At 47.0% G+C, this 22732-nt stretch overlaps 1 protein-coding gene across 6 annotated transcripts in view; it reads left to right on the forward strand.

Annotated features, from left to right (window-relative positions):
* KLHL12 (kelch like family member 12) overlaps positions 1-22732 on the forward strand; it is an 85607-nt gene that overhangs the window by 46095 nt on the left and 16780 nt on the right. For all 6 annotated transcript variants that reach the window (XM_054026244.1, XM_054026245.1, XM_054026246.1 and 3 more), the window contains 3 exons: positions 7210-7405; positions 8199-8357; positions 9366-9464. In XM_054026244.1, coding sequence (XP_053882219.1) covers positions 7210-7405; positions 8199-8357; positions 9366-9464 — 454 coding nt within the window. The remainder of the gene's footprint in view (positions 1-7209; positions 7406-8198; positions 8358-9365; positions 9465-22732) is intronic.

The raw sequence follows: 22732 nt of genomic DNA on the forward strand, positions 1-22732 counted from the left end.
CCTTGAGGGCTCAGCTGAGTGCTAGTTCATCATTGAGCAGCAAGGCATTCCCTGGGAAATATCCCACCCTCTTACTCCACCATCTCAACCAAGCTTCACAAACATTCATTGCTGTGTACAATATTAAACTTTGTTTAAAATTGTTTAAAACTTATACTGTATGTGTATATAATGTCTTTTGTCTGGCGAAAAAAAATTCCCTGGAACCTAATCCCCCCCCATTTACATTAATTCTTATGGGGAAATTGGATTCGCTTAATATCGTTTCACATAAAGTTGCATTTTTCAGGAACATAACTACGTTAAGTGAGGAGTTACTGTAAAAGGTTGGACCTACTCGGTCCAAAAGTTTGTGTTGTCCACACTACAATTCAGGGTGGCTAATTACGTGGCCCTATTGGCCAAATGTGACCACAGAAATTACGGGAAACTCATGGACTTTATTACTGATATTCCTGAGGACAAGAGACCGCAATTCAAAGCCGTAGTCTCTGAGGGGCACTGCGATAGCAGTCGTGATGCATTGGGCCTCATGGTTTACATCATCTTCTTTCCCACACGAGATTCAGAATACTGTGGAAGATCTCCTCTTTGATGGAGACAAATTATTCGCCACAAAGACCAAAAAGTGTTGCATACCATGAAGGATTCCAGAGCGACTCTCAGGTCCCTAGGCATCCACACACCATTGACTAGAAGGAGACAATATAGGTATCAGCCATATCTACGTCCACGATATCCGACCTACACTCAACAACACCAGAGGCCATATGATCACCAACAGCAAGAACGCCAGAGACCTAGGTACCAACGTTGCTGCTCCACTCTGTCGACACCTTCCCAACCCCCTCCACCTAACAAGCAGATTTGAAGCCTTGGTCGATGGTATAGAAGACTTCCCACCCACTCCAGCGCTCATATTACCTACCTATATTTTTGGGCACTGTTTGCTACTTTTTTACCACAAATGGCAGAACATTACTACCGACAAATGGGCCCTAGAGGTCATCAGAATGGGCTACTCCATTCCCTTCCTGTACATATCCCCCACCCACCCCATCCCTCTTCAGGAACCCCTCTCACGGCCACTTGCTCCACCAAGAGGTACAACATCTCCTGCAAATAGGAGCCCGACCAGCACAAAGAAAAGGGGTTTTACTCCCGTTAGTTTTTAACAGAAAAGAAAAATGGAGGATGGCAGCCCATTCTTGACTTCAGATGACTCAACAAGTTAATCAAAAAGCAAAAATTCAAAATGGTTACCCTCACAACCATAATTCCAGCGCTGGAGCAGGGATATTGGTTTTCAGCCCTTGACCTGCAGGATGCCTATTTTCATGTAACTGTACATCCTGCCCACAGGCGTTTTCTCCGCTTTGTTCTGGGCTCACAGCACTACCAGTACAGAGTTCTGCCCTTGGGCCTCTCAATAGCTCCCCATATCTTTTCCAAAATTCTCGCTGGGGTAACGGCTCACCTAAGGAAAAAAGGACTCATAATTTTTCCTTACCTGGATGATTGCCTCCTCAAAGTGCGGAGTCTCAAGGAGGCCGTTTGTTCCACCCAGATGACTGTCGACTGTTTCCAGGGTTTTGGCCTACAAATAAACGAACAAATCCACATTGATTCCTACCCAACAACTGGAGTTCATAGGTGCACACCTTGATTTGTTAATGGGACTCACATCTCTCCCATTCGACAGATTCAACACCATAAGAAATCTGATCGCCAAGTGGTGGAACAACCCTCAGGTCACTTTCCGAGACTGCCTACAACTTCTGGGCCATATGGCCTCTTGTACTTTTGTGGTCAAAAACGCACGCCTCTACATATATTCCAAGACTGGATGACTACTGTCTACAGACCAAATGTACACAGTCTAAACAAACTTCTATTCATCCCTACCAAAGTCAAGGACTCACTCGTATGATGGATTCTTCCACACAATCTCTGCTCTGGAGTGTTGTTCCTACAGGACTCCCCCCTCCATTATAATTACTACAGACACACCCCTCACTGGCTGGGGGGGCACACATGGCGTATCATACCACTCAAGGACTTTGGTCCCCCACCGAAGCTTCTTTATACATAAACCTTCTAGAACTCCGAGCAGTCTGCAATGCTTACCTCCAATTCCTCCCCTTCATCAAAAACCAAAACAACAGGATCATGACTGACAACATCGCCTGCATGTTTTATCTAAACAGACAAGGAGGAGCTCGAGCCCATCTCTTTGCACCGAAGTTATGAAGCTTTGGAATTGGTATCTCCAACACAATATCCAGATTTCAGCTTCTTACCTACCCGGTTCTTTAAACACTACCGCGGACGAGCTCAGCAGAGCATTTCCCCTAGATCACGAATGGGAGATAAACAAGACCATCCTACACAACATATTTAAAATATGAGGTTACCCGAAACTGGACCTTTTTGCAACCGCAAAACCAAGTACCCAGAATCCCGCTCCAGGGCTGGCCTAGGGAAACACTCCTTTGGGTGTTTCCAATGGAGCGGCAAATTACTGTACGCATCTCCTCCCCCCCCCCCCATGCCACTTCAACACAGAGTGTTACTCAAAATACAGACAGACTGTGCCAGGGTCATACTAATAGCCCCTATGTGGCCCAGGCAGGTGTGGTACGCTTTTCTTACTGGGATGTCAATTTGCCTGCTGATTCCGCTGCCCCTTCTTCCGAACCTATTATTACAGCCCCTTCTTCCGAACCTGTTATCAAAGCGGTTGACTACCCCACCCCAGCCTCTTTATCATGAAAGTGTAACTTACGAATGTAGATTTTTAATTTTTTTTAACATAACTGCGCTCAAAAATAAAACAATGTAAAACTTTAGAGACTATAAGTCCACTCGGTCCTACTTCTTTTTAGCCAGTCGCTAAGGCAAACAAGTTTGTTTACGTTTACGGGAGATACTGCTGCCTACTTCTTATTTATAATGTCACCAGAAAGTGAGAACAGGCTTTTGCATGGCACTTTTGTAGCTGGTGTTGCAAGGTATTTATGTGCCAGATATTCTAAACATTTGTATGTCCCTTCATGCTTTGGTCACCATTCCAGAGGACATGCTTCCATGCAGATGATGCTCATTTAAAAAAAAATAATGATTAATTAAATTTGTCACTGAACTTCTTTGGGGAGAATTGTATGTCCCCTGCTCTGTTTTACCCGCATTCTGCCATATATTTCATGTTATAACAGGCTCGGATGATGACCCAGCACATGTTCGTTTTAAGAACATTTTCACAGCAGATTGGACAAAATGCAAAGAAGGTACCAATGTGAGATTTCTAAAAATAGCTACAGCACTCGACTGAAGGTTTAAGAAACTGAAGTGCCGTCCAAAATCTTAGGGGGACGAGGTGTGGAGCATGCTTTCAGAAGTCTTAAAAGAGCAACACTCCGATGAGGAAACTACAGAACCCGAACCACCAAAAAAGAAAATCAGCCTGCTGATGGCATCTGACTCAGATGATGAAAATGCACATGCATCGATCCGCTCCGCTTTGGATCATTATCGAGCAGAACCCATCTTCAGCATGGACGCATGTCCTCTGGAATGGTGATTGAAGCATGAAGGGACATATGAATCTTTAGCGCATCTGGCACGTAAATATCTTGCGACGCTGGCTACAACAGTGTCATGAGAAGGCCTGTTCTCACTTTCAGGTGACATTGTAATCAAGAAGTGGGCAGCATTATCTCCTGCAAATTGTAGCCAAACTTGTTTTGTCTGAGCAATTGGCTGAAGTAGGACTGAGTGGACTTGTAGATTCTAAAGTTTTACATTTGTTTTATTTTTGAATGCAGTTATTTTTTGTACATAATTTTTTGTACATAATTGTACTTTCATGATAAAGAGATTGCTCTACAATACTTATATTAGGTGAATTGAGAAATACTATTTCTTTGTTTTTTTACAGTGCAAATATTTGAAATAAAAATAATAATGTAAAGTAAGCACTGAACACTTTGTATTCTGTGTTGTAATTGAAATCAATATTTTGAAAATGTAGAAAATATCGAAAACTATTTAAATAAATTGTATTCTGTTATTGTTTAACAGCGCGATTAATTTTTTTTAATTGTGTGACAGCCCTACTTTTTTTTCCTTTTTTTTTTTTTTTTTTTTAAATAATATGGCATTTTTCCTTGATTGAGGGATTGTGGCTTTTTGGGCATCTAGTAAAGTGTTCTTTAGTTGTTCCAGCTATACCCTAGAGCAACAAAGATATGGAAACATGGTTTTGTTAGTATGTGATGCACAACTTCTGAAACTTCCTTATGAGTTGACTAGCTAAAGAAACCTGTGAGAGAATTAGAATGTAAATATAATTTACTTTATTGAAGTACACTAAGAACTCATAACATAAATACTGTAGAGCAGTGGTTCTCAAAGCTGGTCCACCGCTTGTTCAGGGAAAGCCCCTGGCAGGTTGGGCCGGTTTGTTTACCTGACGCATCCGGAGGTTCGGCCGATCGCGGCTCCCACCCTCCGTGGTTCGCCACTCCAGGCCGATGGGGGCTGCGGCAAACGGTGGCAAGCACATCCCTCGGCCCGCGCTGCTTCCCGCAGCCCCCATTGGCCATGAGTGGCGAACTGCAGCCAGTGAGATCGGCCGAACCTGCGGACAGGGCAGGTAAAGAAACCGGCCCGGCCCGCCAGGGGCTTTCCCTGAACAAGCGGCGGACCGGCTTTGAGAACCACTGCTGTAGAGCACTCTTCCTTTTGTTGGAAACACGTGTGTGTTGCCTCTGCAGAGCTAAAGTTGAATCTAGATTTCCATTTTAAGCGTCTCTCTAACTACTAATTGGAGCAACTGTTTTGTTTGTAAATTTACAATGTTTACTATAGGGCAGGCAAAGTGTTTTTTTAAAGATCTGGGAAAAGTGTTGGATTCCAGATGTTTGTGTGCTGCTTAATTAAAATGGGCAGTGTTCTAATGTGTCATCCCCCTTCTTCTTCCTCCCCCCGTGCCCCAACAAGTAAATCTTACTTATTTTTGGCTTTCTTGTTCTCAATTGCGGAAAATGTGAAGAACTCCCAATTTTATGCATAGCTGCAACTCCTTATGTACTTGAGAGTAGGGCTTTTTGAAATCACAGGAAAGGATTATATAGGAATCTTAATATTTTAGCCATAGAGATTAGTAAAGGATTAGGGTAGAGAAGCCAGTTTCATTATCCAGGGAAATGCCATTCCTGCTTGCTACTATTTTCTGTGAGCTAGAGGACTACAGATGTTCTCCAAAATAAGAAAAGGAGAAAGGAGTGAGGGGAGAGGGAGGAAGAGAAAAGGTAAGGGGGAGAAATTAGGGACTGAAGAGGGTGTGATGTGATTATAGGGCTGTATAAATGGCTGCACCATTGCCAATTTGTTTTAAGTTGCTACATAAGCTCTGCACCCAAAAAAAAAAAAAAAAAAATATTTAAGCCTGCAAAGGACTTTATCAAATTGGGCTTCTGACCTTTTTGCTCCTTTTAAGATGGATAAAAAAATGGAATGGAAGGGTTTTTGTTTGTTTCTGGCTTTAAAATTTATTTATTTATTTATTTATTTTTACCTCAGAAGTATCTATCAGGAGTGTCAACTCTGATCTGCCCTGGTTTTGCTGTGTGTCTCAGAGCATGTGCACAATCTGCTTTCCCACCTTAATTGCAGGTATGAGGTTGGGGAATTTTAAACAAATACATCCTTTCTCCAAAATATTAATATGTTGTTGAAGTTAAATAGCTGTTTGTTTTTTGTTTTTTTTTAAGTTTTAAGGGATTAAAAATCCCTTCTCTCAATTACTATAACTCTTGGTTTCTTATGATATCACATCACTAAGTCTACAGTCACCATTGAGTGTGTCTACACAGCAACTAGACACCCATGGCTCCAGCCCAAGCCTGGACATCTACACAGCAATGAAACAGCCCAAGCCCTGGGAGTCCGAGTGAACTGGCGCAGACCAGTCCCAAGTTTTTCTTTGGTGTGTAGACATACCCTCAGAGCCTAGACAGAACCTGAATTTCTAATATAGGAAAAGAAACAAGGGAAAAAACTTACAAAAAACCATTCACATTCTTCTTTTATCCATTGTAAAGAATTTTTTTAGAAAAGGCTCTAGCCCTATTCTTTCCTTTGCAGGTCACCATTAAGTCTCATATGGTCCAGGAAAAAAAATCAAACTATGAATGGAAATTGAGCCATGCAGTGATGTTTTGGAGGTGCCAGGATTCAGGAGACCTGAGTTCTGTCCCCAGCCCTGCTACTAGGACACACTAGATTTTGGTCACCTCTCTGTGCCTCAGTTTGATTATCTGAAATGGGGATAGTGATATCTTCTTTTTTAAGCACTTTGTGATCTGCTGATAACAAGCACTGTATGAAGGCTAATTATTACTATTATTTCATTAACTGAGTGTGCAGAGACACTGAAACTATAGCTCCATGAGAGTGTGGCTTGCCCCCTTCATCTCCGTGGGGCCTTAAAACTGTGAAGCTTATTGATGATCGTTTAAATGTCAACAGTAACTATTTCACCACTGATATTTTAACAGAGACACCTTGCTAACATGCGTGTTTGTTGCTGAATGTAATGGGAGATAGCAGAGAGAGGTCACTGGAGGAGCTAGTGGCTCCTGGGATGGAGAATGAGGAACACTACTCCCCAAATGTAAAGCCACCCCACCCCTACCAAGTGGGGGGAGGTGGGAGAAGGGAGGGAGGAGCTGCATTTCCTTCCTAGAAGAGCCTGGATGCCATGAATTCCCAAATCCCATTCTGCTCTGGGGGTGAAACCTCCCAGATGTTCCCTACATGTCTGCCAAACTTTCCAGCTTTCCCTCTTGACAATTACTACAGTGCTGACAAGTGGTGGGAATGCAAACATCTCTGGAACGTTGAAGTTTTTGGGGCAACAGAAAGTAAACTGAATTTAATTGCAAAATAAATAGTGCAAAGGATATTGGACTGGGAGGTGGGAGCGCTGAGGGGGAGACCATAGGGAAGGGAATCCATACACACAGATTCAGGATTCCTACATATAATTTTCACCCATTATGCCACATAGAATTGAGGGCTTTGGCTATATAAACGGGTCCCTTTCAGTGTAACAGCAAAAAGGGATGGAATAATCTAGAGAGACTCTGATAGTTCTCAATGTATTGGTGTCATTTTCTGTCTTTGACACTTCTTCAAATGTGTTAGAGCATCACCCGTAAGAGGCGCTATGTTGCCACGGTGTCCCTGCATGATCGGATTTATGTGATTGGGGGATACGACGGCCGCTCCCGTCTCAGCTCTGTGGAGTGCTTGGATTACACGTCGGATGAGGATGGCATCTGGTACTCAGTGGCTCCAATGAATGTTCGTCGAGGCCTGGCAGGGGCCACTACCCTAGGAGGTACACACTGATCAGCACTTGTCACAGAGGCCAGACAGGTCCATTGCCAGCATGAAATACAGTGTGTCAGCACCTTCCGAGGGCAGGTGGCTGATAAGGGAAGAGGAGTAACTGATTGGAGATTGTATCTCTCAGCATTTGGAGTTTGAGAAAGAAAATCACTTGCCCATTAACTGTAAGAGCAGCTCTTCCTCTTCTTCATCCTAAGAGTGTGTGTTTCTAGTTCCAGGGAGTGGGAATCTTCCATTCTATACCCTGAAGTTCAGAATTCATCTCCCAGGCAGTTGTTAGAAACGTGTTGCTCCCAGAGATCAACTTCTGTGTGTCCCAGCTGGAAGTCGCTGCTGGGACCTGGTGCTAACAGATTGGCCCTTTTTCCCCCTCTCTTGGCTGGCAGCACCTTCAGGGGCCTGTATTGATTCATTTGCTGCAGTTTAACATGTTTTTAAACATTCGATGAAATGTCATTTGCAGTGAACAATTTGAATATAACCAATAGATATTTTTCAATAGAACTGTATGAGGGAATATAGCTAAGGAAGGCCTTTGGGCTGGGATTTATGCAGCGGGTTTCAAGCATAGAGTGTTACATCTTTTAAATATTCATTCTAAGGAAGTGCTGATGTAACATCAATGAATGGCAGTGTCCAAGTGACCCTAGGCCTCTTCTATGCACAGGGACACACACACATGGTGTGCATGAAATAATATAAAGGGTGGGAAGTGCTGGAGAGGGAAGGGCATGTGTGTGTATTCATGTCTTTCTGAATCTGCTCCCCGTATTATGTTGCAGATATGATTTACGTTTCTGGTGGTTTTGATGGAAGCCGGCGTCACACCAGTATGGAAAGATATGACCCAAATATTGATCAATGGAGTATGCTGGGAGACATGCAAACAGCTCGGGAAGGAGCAGGACTGGTTGTAGCTAATGGTCTTATCTACTGCCTCGGTAGGTGACCTTAGGATCCATCAGCACTCTGCAAGTATTAGTGTTCCACCCAGAATTCAGGGCAAATACCATCTATAATGGGCTCCTGGGATGTGCAGAATACAGCCTAAAAGAGAATCCCAGTTGTTATATACTTCGCTCTCCTGAGATATTGGGTAGCTCAGTCAGCAGACAGATTTCTCACATAGTCACTGCTGAGGAGACATTTTGATGGCTTATACTGAAGTCATGGGAGGTGTGCTGGGTCACGTGCCAGCTGAGATATGAGGAAGTTTGGGGGATGTGTGCTGGCTGGAATGTGCAGGCTATGGGATAACTAGTTCCTGGGAGTAGCTTTGGCTATGGTGCTGTTGGAACATGGAAAGGCTGGAGTGGCCTGTCCTGAGCTGCTTGTGTTCCAGCTCCTCTCTCTGGAGGCTGGAAGGCCCCAGCTGCCCATACTGAATGTTGTGAGTCCCAGATGGACAATGGTCTTAAACTCTTAAATGAACTCATTCTTTGGATGCTTCTCCAGGGCCCTTGGTCAAGGCAGCACCATGGCTTTGTTTTCTGACCACCCTCGTCATGGTCCTATTCTAGGGGAATCTCATGTCTCAGGCTGTCCGCTACATTTTCACTAACTGCTCCATCCTAGGTTCCCCAACCTTCCCTTGCTCCCTTCTTCTCCTTGCCCTCTGGGCTGGTAGCACAGTGTTCTTCCCCTGCTGAGGCAGTGTGACATGGCCACTCTGTGTACAATTTCCTGAAAAAGTTGCAATGGCTGCGTCAGGTCATCCCCAATCCCTGCTGTCTGTGGCCTCCAGAACTTTGATCCCTGCCTGGTGCAGGCTAGATTCTATGTTTGCTTTTGTTCAGCCTTGCGAGGCGCTGTGAGTAGTGTTGCTCACACTGCCAAGGAGTCACTAAGCCAGAGCCATTGGGGATGGAGCAGACACAGGCATTGCAATGTTCTCTTTGCAGAAACAGTGATCAGGGTTGAACCCACTGTTTGTTCCCATGTTGTTTCAGGTGGCTATGATGGGCTGAACATCCTGAACTCTGTAGAGAGGTATGACCCTCACACTGGACACTGGACAAATGTCACCCCAATGGCCACCAAGCGCTCAGGTGAGAACTCTGATATGCAGGGTGCACTGCTAGATTGAATAGAGCAATGATTTCTGGCCTGCCTTCATATCCTGGAGGCCATCATATATCTGCTGGCCTGTGGGGCTTAGCATTGTTATAGATGCACAGCAATCCTAGCAGAAGTTCTTAGGCAGCCCTGGGTGACCATTGACTTAGCTCCACAAAGAGGCTTTTCTTGCTGTCTCCAGTATAGCCCTGGTGCCAACGGGACAGTGTTGTTCCCAAACGACGGGTCAGGATATGCCCTGGCCAGCAGTGCTCCTCTGTCTCTATCAGGCATTCAGCACTCTAACTTCAGAATGCCTCCCACGAATTAAAAAGATCAGCAGTGCACTTTCTTCCTTTCTGGTCACCAAAAGGCAACCTTAGGGGTCTGATGGGTTTTATATTTGGTTTGCTTTTTAGTTTTTTTAAAGTGACCACAAAGGTGCTAGTGTGGGAGAACCTGAGTGAACCTGAGTGAAAAGAGGGGGGTCGCATTCAGCTTTGAATGTGATGAGGTTAGTTGTCATTTTGATTTCATCTTGTAGTACGTTTCCATGGTTTTTCTCCATCTGCTATGAAGATTCTGTCTTCCATAGTCACTAACCCTCCTCAGTGGCTGACCATTTCATTGTCCAATTCAGTGTAGCCATTGGAGGGTGACATGGTCACAGAGACATAGATACTTGGACCAGTTCCATGCAGAGAATCAAGACAGTGACGGGGGAGGGATAGCTCAGTGGTTTGAGCATTGGCCTACTAAACCTAGGGTTGTGAGTTCAATTCTTGAGGGGGCTACATAGGGATCTGGGGCAAAATCAGTACTCAGTCCTGCTAGTGAAGGCAGGGGGCTGGACTCAATGACCTTTCAGGGTCCCTTCCAGTTCTATGAGATAGGTATATCTCCATATATTATTTTATTATTCAATGAGGAGCCAGTGCAGAAAGCAGTGTTTCATGGAGATGTGTTCCTAGTGGCCTGTGTTGTTGAGCAACTGGGCTGCTGAGTTTATTGTGGGCACTAACTACAATAGTTGTATGGTAGTGCACACTAGAGTTCAGGATGTATTCCTGCGTCCATTCAACTTCCCTTCTCATTTTTTGAAAACATTCATCTTCTTTCAGAGTAGCAGCCGTGTTAGTCTGTATCCGCAAAAAGAACAGGAGTACTTGTGGCACCTTAGAGACTAACAAATTTGTTAGAGCATAAGCATAATGCATATAGAGTGGAATATATATTGAGGAGATATATATACACACATACAGAGAGCATGAACAGGTGGGAGTTGTCTTACCAACTCTGAGAGGCCAATTAAGTAAGAGAAAAAAACTTTTGAAGTGATAATCAAGATAGCCCAGTCCAGACAATTTGATAAGAAGTGTGAGAATACTTACAAGGGGAGATAGATTCAATGTTTGTAATGGCTCAGCCATTCCCAGTCCTTATTCAATCCTGAGTTGATTGTATCTAGTTTGCATATCAATTCCAGCTCAGCAGTCTCTCGTTGGAGTCTGTTTTTGAAGTTTTTCTGTTGTAAGATAGCCACCCGCAGGTCTGTCATTGAATGGCCAGACAGGTTAAAGTGTTCTCCCACTGGTTTTTGAGTATTATGATTCCTGATGTCAGATTTGTGTCCATTAATTCTTTTGCTTAGAGACTGTCCGGTTTGGCCAATGTACATGGCAGAGGGGCATTGCTGGCACATGATGGCATATATCACATTGGTAGATGTGCAGGTGAACGAGCCCTTGATGGTATGGCTGATGTGATTAGGTCCTATGATGATGTCACTTGAATAGATGTGTGGACAGAGTTGGCACAAATCTGACTCAAACTGATCTGATTATCACTTCAGAAGTTTTTTCTCTCTTACTTAATTGGCCTCTCAGAGTTGGTAAGACAACTCCCACCTGTTCATGCTCTCTGTATGTGTGTATATATATCTCCTCAATATATATTCCACTCTATATGCATCCGAAGAAGTGGGCTGTAGTCCACAAAAGCTTATGCTCTAATAAATTTGTTAGTCTCTAAGGTGCCACAAGTACTCCTATTCATCTTCTTGGTACTTACGCTCTACGAATATGTGTAGATTATTACCATGTGGTTTTGTTCTCCCTACTTAGTCAGATTAGACAGTTCTAGCTCTTCTAATCATTCCTAGTACATTGATCCCTCCAGCCCCCCAATCATGTTGCTGCTTTTCTTTGAACTCCCTCCAGTTTGTCCACATGCCCAAAAGGAGCATTATAAAATATTTTCTATAAAGTCTAGGAAACGAAATAGCCAAAACCTTTGGTCAAGTGACACATAAGCTTGTGAAGTAAAAAATTAAGAACTGATGTACCAGTAGGTACTTCTTTAACAAAATAAACCTTACAAAGCAAGAAATTCTCAAGCTAATGTTCCATAAACAGTCTTGCCGCCAGCTTTACTGCACAGTTCATGCATACAGACCATTAAACAGAAACCTTCTCCGTGAGGAGCCTCAAAACAACCAGAACTCTGCCTTACTAAAACAAATAAACATCATCCATTCAGTGTATAGATTCTCTCAAAATTACACCTAAACATTTTAACACATTACTTTTATTCGTGCAAAGTTTATAAAAAGCCTGTCTTTTCATTCAGCCATATACAGTCTACAAAATCAAACTAGCTATTCAAGACCATTTGCATGTCTTAGATTTTTTAATAGCACCCTTCATAGTAGAAATCTTTCTCTACTGAGGGAAATAATTCTATGTTCCCATATTTAGAAAATGAGCATTAGAGACAAAGCTACTGGATGAACATACATTAAAATTAATTCTTACACCAAATCATAAAATGTATCCATTACACAGGAGCTATTCATGTCTCAGTGAACGAGCCAAATTGCTCAGACAGAACAAACAATATACACATATGATCAGTTATCCAAGCAGATCATGTTAAAAGGGCATGTGATGTCCATGTTCAGCTGTCATTAAAGTGAAAGGAAAAACAATCATTGATTTCAGTGGAATTTGGATCTGACTATAAAATGTTAGGGAACACAAAGCTTGGGTCAGAGTAAAGGTTTGGGTGCTGGTCACATTTTTGTTTCCAGACTGGGTGTTTCGGTTGGTATCAGAATTGTTTATATAAATTAAACTTACATTTCCACTTGTTTTAACATGTTAACGTATTTACAGATGTGCTTGATGATACATCTTCCCTTGGACTGCTCTTAGCAACATTAAATGTAATTTACTGGAGTCTATTGTTAATTACTGTATTATTGGGTAACTAATATATAAAGTGAAATCTTGTACAAGAGATCACTATTTATTAGGCAGCTTTCTGTCTTGAGACCACCCCAAAATACCCTTAAATGTATCAAGTAAGGCTGTCGATTAATTGCAGTTAACTCACGCAATTAACTCAAAAAATTAATTGTAATTAAAACAATTAATCATGATTAATTGCAGGTTTAATCGCATTGTTAAACACTAGAATACCAATTGAAATGTATGAAATATTTTGGATGTTTTTTCCAACATTTTCATATCATATTCTGTGTTGTAATTGAAATCAAAGTGTATATTATTCTTGATTACAAATATTTGCACTGTAAAAGACAAAAGAAATAGTATTTTTCAATTCACCTCATACAAGTACTGTAGTGCAATCTCTGTGTGGTGAAAGTGCAACTTACAAATGTAGATTTTTTGTTGTTGTTACATAACTGCAGTCAAAAACAAAACTGTGTAAAACGTCAGTGCCTACAAGTCCAGTCAGTCCTATTTCTTCAACCAATCGCTAAGACAAACAAGTTTGTTTACATTTACAGGAGCTGATGCTGCCCTCTTCTTATTTACAATGTCAACAGAAAGTGAGAATAGGCATTTCCATGGCACTTTTGTAACAGGCATTGCAAGGTATTTACGTGCCAGATATGCTAAACATGAGTATGCCCCTTCATGCTTCGGCCACCATTCTAGAGGAGTATCAGAGGGGTAGCCGTGTTAGTCTGAATCTGTAAAAAGCAACAGAGGGTCCTGTGGCACCTTTGAGACTAACAGAAGTATTGGGAGCATAAGCTTTCGTGGGTAAGAACCTCACTTCTTCAGATGCAAGCTTACTTGTATCTGAAGAAGTGAGGTTCTTACCCACGAAAGCTTATGCTCCCAATACTTCTGTTAGTCTCAAAGGTTCTAGAGGACACGCTTCCATGCTGATGATGCTTGTTAAAAAAATAATGCGTTCATTAAATTTGTGACTCAGCTCCTTGGGGGAGAATTTTATGTCTCCTGCTCTGTTATACCCGCATTCTGCCATATATTTCATGTTATAGCAAGCACGGATGATGACCCAGCACATGTTGTTCATTTTAAGAACACTTTCACTGCAGACTTGACAAAATGCAAAGAAGGTACCAATGTGAGATTTCAAAAGATAGCTACATCACTCCACCCAAGGTTTAAGAATCTGAAGTGCCTTCCAAAATCTGAGAGGGATGAGGTGTGGCGCATGCTTTCAGAAGTTTTAAAAGAGCAACAGTCTGATGAGAGAACTCCAGAACCCAAACCACCAAAAAAGAAAATCAGCCTTCTGCTGGTGGCATCTGACTCAGATAATGAAAATGAACATGCATCAGTCCGCACTGCTTTGGATTGTTATTGAGCAGAACCCATCATCAGCATAGAATGTCCCCTGGAATGGTGTTTGAAGCATGAAGGGACATATGAATCTTTAGCGCATCTGGCACGTAAATATCTTGCAATGCTGGCTACAACCGTGCCATGAGAACGCCTGTTCTCATTTTCAGGTGACATTGTAAACAAGAAGTGGGAAGCATTATCTCCTGTAAACGTAAACAAACTTGTTTGTCTGAGCGATTGGCTGTACAAGAAGTAAGACTGAGTGGACTTGCAGGCTCTAAAGCTTTACATTGTTTTATTTTTGAATGCAGTTATTTTTTGTACATAATTCTACATTTGTAAGTTCAGCTTTCATGATAGAGATTGCACTACAGTATTTGTATTAGGTGAATTGAAAAATACTATTTCTTTTGTTTTTTACAGTGCTTGTAATCAAAAATAAAAATAAATGTAAACTTTGTATTCTGTGTTATAATTGAAATCAATATATTTGAAAATGTAGAAAACATCCCAAAAAATTAAATAAATGTTATTCTATTATTGTTTAACAATGCAATTAATTGTGCGATTGATTTTTTTAATTGCTTGACAGCCCTAATATCAAGTATAATTTGCTCCACTATGGGATAGCTTGGAAGGGAATACTGGTTCTTCTTCAAGTGCTTGCTCACGTCGATTCCATTTTAGGTGTGCATGCATCCACGTGCACAGTTGTCATAGATTTCTGCTTTAGTGGTATCTGTAGGGCTGGCTGTGGTGCCCTCTAGAGTAGCGCTCCCATGCGGCAGTATATCAGGCACCGCTGGCCCTGTGCCCTCTCAGTTCCTTCTTACCACCCGTGACAGTTGGTTGAGCGCCTTGTCTTGCTTGACTCTGGACTCATGGCACTGCTCCCCATACTGCCAGTACTGATGACCATCCGGCCATAGATCACCTATACGCTGAGCACCCTCTCCCAGAAGGTCTCCTTGTCGTCAGTCCCCATCCTGTAGGGCTTGCTCAGGGTCTCGACGTCGGTCACGCTCGCCCGGGTACAGCTCCCCCAGCAGGCGGCGCGACTCCTCGTCACACCGCTGTTCGCCTACCAGGGTCAATAGACAGACTCAGGCCACAATGGCTCCGCCGTGGTCACCGGAAGGGCAATGGTCAGATTGGACCACAACTTCTCAGCCTGTCACCGAGGCGGGGTGACTCCCCTCTGACACGGGAGACAGGTGGCACAGGCTGCGGTGCCAACACAGCAGGATCCATGCCCCTCCACCTCCAGTGGCAGTCCTGGAATCCATGGGGGGTGCTGGTGATATCGGTCCAGTACTCCCAGCCCTCCCTGGCCACATCAGACAAACCGGCCAAGGTGCAGCCGGTGCCACAATCGGAGCACAGCACTGCGGTGGAGGCGGAACCCGCACCCCGTACTCTGGCGCCGAGGAAGCCCTCCCCCAATAAAGAAGGGGGTGACACCATCCCTCAGGCCACTCAGTCGTCATCGTTATCCCTGGATGAGGCGGTGGTCAGACCTTCCCACAACAGCAGTCCCCTGGACGATTTTAAGGAGCACCAGGCCCTCCTTAAACGTGTGATAGAGAATCTGAGCTTACAAATCGAAGAGGTTGCTGAAGTGTCATCTCGGCCACCACACCAGCAAAAATTGCATTGCCCATCTATCCAGGGTTGGTCAAACTAGCCAAATCGATGTGGCAAATGCCTTCATCTATTCCACCCAAATCCTAAAAAGCGGAAAAGAAATACTATGTCCCTACAAAGGGCTTTGAGTATCTGTATACTCCTCCCGCCACGGCATCACTGTTCGTGACTGCGGTGAATGAAAGGAACAGACAGGGCCACCCCAGAAGAACCTCAAAAATAGAGGCCAAGAGACTCGACCTATTTGGGAGAAAAGTTTATTCAACTGCCAGCTTACAGTTTAGGGTCTCTAACCACCAGGCCCTGCTGGGACGTTATAACTTTAACCTGTGGAAATCCCTTAATAAGTTCACGGGGGCCCTCCCACAGGATCGTGCCCATGAGTTTGCCGCATTGGTGAGCAAAGGCATGGCAGTGGCCCGTGGAGTCCTCCAGATGGCCTGGGTGCGATGGGCTCAGCTGCCAGGGTGGTCGTGTTGGTGGTGGCCATGCAACACAGCTCCTGGTTGCAGGCTTTTGGGCTTCTCAGGAGATGTAGACCACGATACAGGACCTGCCATTTGAGGGTTTGGGGCTCTTTTCTGAGCTGACTCTAGGCTCCTGAGCCACCCTCCGTTCCCTGGGTCTGCACACCCCTCAGCTGTCCAGGAAGCCGTTCTGCCCTCTGCCTCCTCCTCAGACGCAGTCTAGGTCCTGGGGGGCTCCCAGGTCTGGCTCCTACAGGAGAAAGAACAAGGACAAAGCGCCTAAGAGACACTACGCATCCTCTTCCCGTCCACCTGCTCAACCTGATCCTCCCAGAAGTCAGGGAGGCCAGAAGCAGTCCTTTTGAGGGTGCGCTCAAGGACCCCAGCCACTGTACTGGATCCAACCCTCCCTTTCCTCAACTGCCTCCATGTCACCTTGGACCGGTGGGTGCTAGATACAGTTTCTTCTGGCTATATCCTGCAGTTTACAGCTGACCACCCCTCCCACTTCTCCCTTGTCCCTCTTCAGGGACCCTTCTCACGACGTGGAAGGCAGAGGATTCTACTCCTGCTACTTCCTATTTCCGAAGGCAAAAGGAAGCCTCAGACCCACATGCGTCACCTCAACAAGTCGCTCCAGAAGTTGAAGTTCCACATGGTCTCCCTGGCCTCCATCATCCCCTCCCTGGATCCAGGAGACTGGTACGCCGTCCTCGATTTAAAGGACGCATACTTCCATATTTCCATCTTCCTGGGGCACCGGTGCTTCCTCCGCTTCATGTTGGGAGGGCGCCATTTCCAGTTTACGGCGATGCCCTTTGGTCTTTCGTCGGCCCCGAGGATATTCATAAAATGTATAGCACCAGTGACGGCTTACCTGAGGCTTCGGGGAGTCCAAATATACCCATACCTCGACGACTGGTTGGTTGATAAAGGGCTGGTCTCTGGATCAGGTGTGGAGGCATCTCAACCTGGTCTGTTCCACCTGTTGCGACCTGGGGTTTATAATAAATGAGACAAAGTAAACCTTAATCCCAGTACAACACATAGAGTTCTTCGGAGTGGTCCTCGACTTCACTCGGGCCAGGGCTTTCCTCCCCGAGACTCAGTTCCAGGCCATGTTGGACCTTATCGCAGGCCTGCAGGCCCACCCGCTCACCACCACCTAGATGTGCCTGAGGCTGCTGGGCCACATGGCAGCATGTACTTGCATGGTCTGGCATGCACGACTCAGCCTCAGATCTGTTCAGTGTGGCTGGTGTCAGTCTACGTCCCCAACTGGCACAGCATGAGCCGGGTGGTCAGGATTCTGGACAGCGTCCTGGCGTCCCTCATCTGGTGGCAGGATCCCGCGTTGGTGTTGGAAGGTGTTTCCTTTGCGGCCCCATTCTCGTTGGTGACCCCTGTCTCCAACGCCTTGGACCTGGGCTGGGGAGCCCACCTCGGCAATCTTAACACTCAAGGCCATTGGTCCAGTCAAGTTTGTTTCCTTCATATCAATGTCAAGGAACTCAGGAAGTCTGACTGGCCTGCCAGGCCTTTCTACCTCATATAGAAAACAGGGTGGTACAGGTCCTGACGGACAACACGGCTACAGTTTTCTGTATCAACAGGCAGGGCGGAGCCAGGTCGTTGGCCCTTTGCCAGGAAACCCTCTGGCTCTGGGATTTCTGTCTACAGTACAATATCCATCTTGTAGCCGCTCACCTTCCGGGGTCCAAGAACCCGCTGGCTGATCGCCTCAGCAGGACGTTCTTTTCTCGCCACGAGTGGTCCCTTCATCCAGAGGTGGTCAGCTCCATCTTCCACAGGTGGGGAATTCCTCAGGTGGACTTGTTCGCTTCCAGGCAGAACAGGAAGTACCACGTCTTCTGCTCAATTGGGGGCATGGACAGAGGAGCCCTGTCTGACGTCTTTCTACTCCCATGGTCGGAGGCTTTGATGTACACCTTCCCTCCGGTACTGTTGCTTCCCAGGATTCTCATGAAGATCAAACAGGACAGGGCGACAACACTGGTTCAGCACCCTCCTGGGCCTCGGTAGCAACCCTGTTCCAGCTACCGCTCAGGTCGGACATGTTGTCCCAGAACCACAGCAGTCTTCTGCACCCCAACCTGCCAGCACTACATCTGACAGCCTGGCTGCTGCATGGTTAAACGCACAGGAGCAGCAGTGCTCGGCAGAGGTTCAGCATGTTCTGTTGGGAAGCAGGAAGCCCTTCACTAGAGCGAACTATGTGGCCAAGTGGAGACGGTTCACCTGTTGGATTGCGGACAAAGCTGTTCATCCCAAGCGGGCTTCACTGTAGCTTATTCTGGACTACCTCCTGCATCTCAAGCTCCAGGACTTGTCCCTCTTATTGATCAAGGTCCCTCTAGCAGTCATCTCGGCCTTCCACCCGCTGTTACAGAGTAGGTCTGTTTTTGCTCAGGATTTCGTGACCAGATTCCTTAAAGGCTTGGAGTGCCTCTACCCACAAGTCAGAGACACTGTCCCTCCGTGAGACTTGAATCTGGTGCTGTCTCAGCTCACGGGTCCTCCCTTTGAGCCCTTGGCTTCCTGTTCTCTCCTCTCCTCGAAGGTCGCGTTCCTGGTTGCAGTGATGTCGGTATCTAAGATGTGGGTATCTAAGATTCAGGTACTCACCTCGGAGCTGCCGTACACGGTCTTCTACAAGGACAAGGTCCAGCTAAGGCCGCACCTGGCTTTTCTTCCTAAAGTAGTCTCTGTTTCATTGGAGCCAGGATATTTATTTACCGGTCTTCTTTCCAAAGCCGCATAAGTCAGAAGAGGAGCGCAGGCTACATGCCCTAAACATTAGGAGGGCTTTAACTTTCTATGTGGACAGGACCAAGTCGTTCCGTAAGTCGATGCAATTGTTCGTCACAGTGGCTAACAGGATGAGAAGTTGCCCAGTATCCACACAAAGAATTTCTTCTTGGATCACTGCCTGCATTCACTTCTGCTATGACCAAGCGAAGGTGCCATCCCCAGCGATTGTCACCGACCACTCTACCAGGGCGCAGGCCTCTTCAGCAGCCTTTCTGGCCCATGTGCCTATCCAGGGCATCTGTAGAGGGGCCACATGGTTGTCTGTCCACACCTTTACATTCCACTATGCGCTGACCCAGCAGGCCTGGGACAATGCTGGCTTCGGTAGGGCAGTACTGCAAGCCGCTAAGCTGTGAACTCTGAGCCCATCTCTGTTGATACTGCTTGTGAGTCACCTACAAGGGAATCAACATGAGCAAGCACTCGAAGAAAAAACAGTTACCTACCTTTCGTAACTGTTCTTCTTCGAGTGATCGTGTCCATTCCAAGCAGGTGTGTGCGCGCCGCGTGCACGCCAGCCGGAAGATTTTCCCATAGCAGAGTCCGTAGGGTCGGCTCCGGCGCCCCCTGGAGTGGCGCCTTTATGGCACTGTATATGGGGCCAGCTGACCCCCCACTGCCTCAGTTCCTTCTTACCGCTGGTGACGGCTAGCTGGAACTTCTCTTGCTCTTTAGCAATCATGGCAGTGTTCTATAGTTCTTGTACATAGTGTATTAGTTAGTAGTTAGTGTTACTGTTAGATAGTTAGGTGTCAGTTGGGGGGGTTTTCCCCAACTTTTCGTCGCCCCGCTGGGGCATGCCCGGGTCCCCAGGGTTTAAACTCTGTCGGAACTGCGGGAAGTTTATGCCAAAAAGTGATCTGCACTCTTCCTGCTTGCGATGCCTCGGGGAGACCCATCAAAGGGACAGGTGTCCTATTTGCAGGGCTTTTTGCCCCAGGACTCTCAAGGATAGAGAGCAGAGACTTAAAGTCCTCCTAATGGAGGCGGCACTGCGGCCGCAATCGGATCCTGGACCTTCAGAGCCGGCACCCAGCATTTCATCCTCGGTGCGCAGTGCCCCGGCACCGGAGATAGGTCGTGAGGCCAGGGCCCCAAGACCCCGGCACCGCAAAGAGTCGGCGCATAAGAAATCGTCTTCGACAAGACGCCGCTCTCCTTCGCCAGTGCCGGCTAAAAAGAACAGGTCGCGGACCGAACAATCTCCCCACGGGGACTCTAAAGGTCGGGCGCAGTCCACGATTGTTATGGGGCAACCTGCGCCGCAGACCCATCCGGCCATCCTGTTGACTCCCGCCCCGGAGAGGGCAAGGTCGAGTCCGGAACGCCATAGATCCCCGGACATTATGGAGGAGGTCCGCCTCCCATCGACGCCTGAGGCGTTCGAGGCTGACTCAGACCTCTTGAACCTTCCGGTGCCGGCGTCGCCGCACCGGTGCAGACAACCTCTGGCTGCCGCCGGGCCCCAGTATCACTCTAAGGGTAAACCAGTGATGCGCTCACCGCACTCTCCACGCGGCGCCACAGTAGCGGCACCGGCGCGAGCACCCCAGCCGGCGACTGTGGGTACCGCTCCTCCGATGTCCTCCTATTCAGAGACTTCTGACTCGGAGGCGGACTCCTACCGTTCTAACAGATCGAGGAGCAGATCGTCCTCGTGTAGGAGTGCCCAATCATACCCGCCACAGTGGCATCAGCAGCAGGAGTGGCAACCACCTCCACAGTGGCCGTTCTGGACGCCATGGGCCTACCATCAGTCGGTGGGTCAGGCGTACAGGCCCCGTTCACGAACCGCTTCCATCTCCTCAGCGTCTGGGGCACCACTGCTAATGCCACCGCCATCTGACAGGAGTGTGCCACAAGGCATTACGGCACCCCCAGGTCAAACAGTGGCACCGACAGGGGCTTTGCTTCCTTCAGCACAGGCACTGCCCAGCATTCCTCGGCGTTCGGTGGCGACCCCGGTACCGGCCGCGGTTCCGCATCTTGAGCCCGCACCGGCCGCACAGCCGGAGTACCGTGTGCCGCAGGTCCTTACACAGGGAGACGTGCTAGATGAAGGGCAGCTACATGGAACATCTTCCTCTTCATCTCCGGATGAGGCAGTAGCGGGAACTTCTGCTGCTCCGGCTTTAGAGGATAATAGACTCCTCCAATAGCTCCTTACTCGAGCGGCCCAGAGCCTCTCGATACAGACGGAACAGATCGAGGTGGACACCGATCCTGTAATTGATATCCTGGCCCTGTCGGGCCCATCTAGGGTGGCCCTACCCCTCATAAAAACCATTGCGGACACAACCCGCACTTTGTGGCAAACTCCAGCCTCATTGGCCCCTACAGCCAAAAAGACTGAGAGGCGGTATTTTGTCCCAACCAAGGGCTATGAACATCTTTACACACACACCCCGCCGGACTCCCTGGTGGTGGATGCGGCCAACAAGAGGGAGCGTCAAGGTTTTCAGGGATCCACTCCTAAAAATAGGCTAAAAAGTTGGACCTCTTTGGACGTAAGGTCTATTCAGCGGGGGGCCTACAGTTGCGTATTGCCAATCAGCAGGCCATAGTGAGCCGGTATGGACACAACACATGCTCGGCTTTGTCTAGGTTTACGGACCTCCTCCCACAGGATTCACGAACCGAGTTCTCGGCCCTTGTCGAGGAGGGCAGATTAATTACTTGAGCTTCCCTTCAGGCAGCCTTGGACGCAGCCGATTCGGCCTCGCGCACGTTGGCTACTGGTCTCGTCATGAGGCGCGGAGCCTGGCTTCAAGTTTCCGGCCTTCCTCATGAAGTCCAACAGACTATACAGGACTTACCCTTCGAAGGGCCCACACTTTTCTCAGAAAAGACGGACAAACGGCTCCATAGCCTAAAGGACCACCCTCCGTTCTTTAGGCCTACACACCCCTGTTACTCAGTGTAGGCAGTTTAGACCGCCACAGGCCCCGTGCCATATCAACCTCAAAATTGAGGTGATGCCGTGCGCAGGAGACCGGGGACTAGCAGGAGGAGGCAACAACAGCAGCCCTTCGGACAGTCTTCTGCCCAACCAAGGCCTCCGCAGGGGCCTAGGCCACCATTTTGAGGGTTCGGTCGAGGACGGCCTACCGGACAGATCTCTGGATCCTCCCAACCTTACCTTTTCATCACGTCTGTCCCCCTTCTATCGTGCGTGGCCCCGGATCACGTCAGACGCTTGGGTGCTTCGCACGGTAGAGGAGGGATATTTTATCCAGTTTTCCTCCCTCCCGCCCCACCAGCCCCCCTCCCTGTCCCTCTTCAGGGACCCTTCTCACGAGCAACTTCTCCTTCAAGAAGTTCAGTCCCTCCTTACAGCAGGGGCAGTGGAGGAGGTGCCTCCAGAACTACGGGGCAAGGGCTTCTATTCTCAATATTTCCTAATACCGAAAGTGAAAGGGGGCCTCAGACCTATTCTGGACTTGCGGCGTCTCAACAAGTTTGTCAAGAAGCTCAAGTTCCGCATGGTCTCCCTGTCCTCCATCATTCCTTCCCTGGATCCAGGAGACTGGTATGCCACCCCCGACTTAACGGATGCATACTTCCATATCGCGATAATCCCTCGCCACAGGCGTTACCTCAGGTTTCTCGTCGGCAACGTTAATCTACAGTTCACGGTCCTACCCTTCGGTCTATCAGCAGCCCCAAGGGTCTTCACGAAGTGCATGGCAGTCGTGC

The sequence above is a fragment of the Malaclemys terrapin genome, chromosome 4, assembly GCF_027887155.1.
Source record: "Malaclemys terrapin pileata isolate rMalTer1 chromosome 4, rMalTer1.hap1, whole genome shotgun sequence".
NCBI classification, from domain to species: domain Eukaryota; kingdom Metazoa; phylum Chordata; order Testudines; family Emydidae; genus Malaclemys; species Malaclemys terrapin.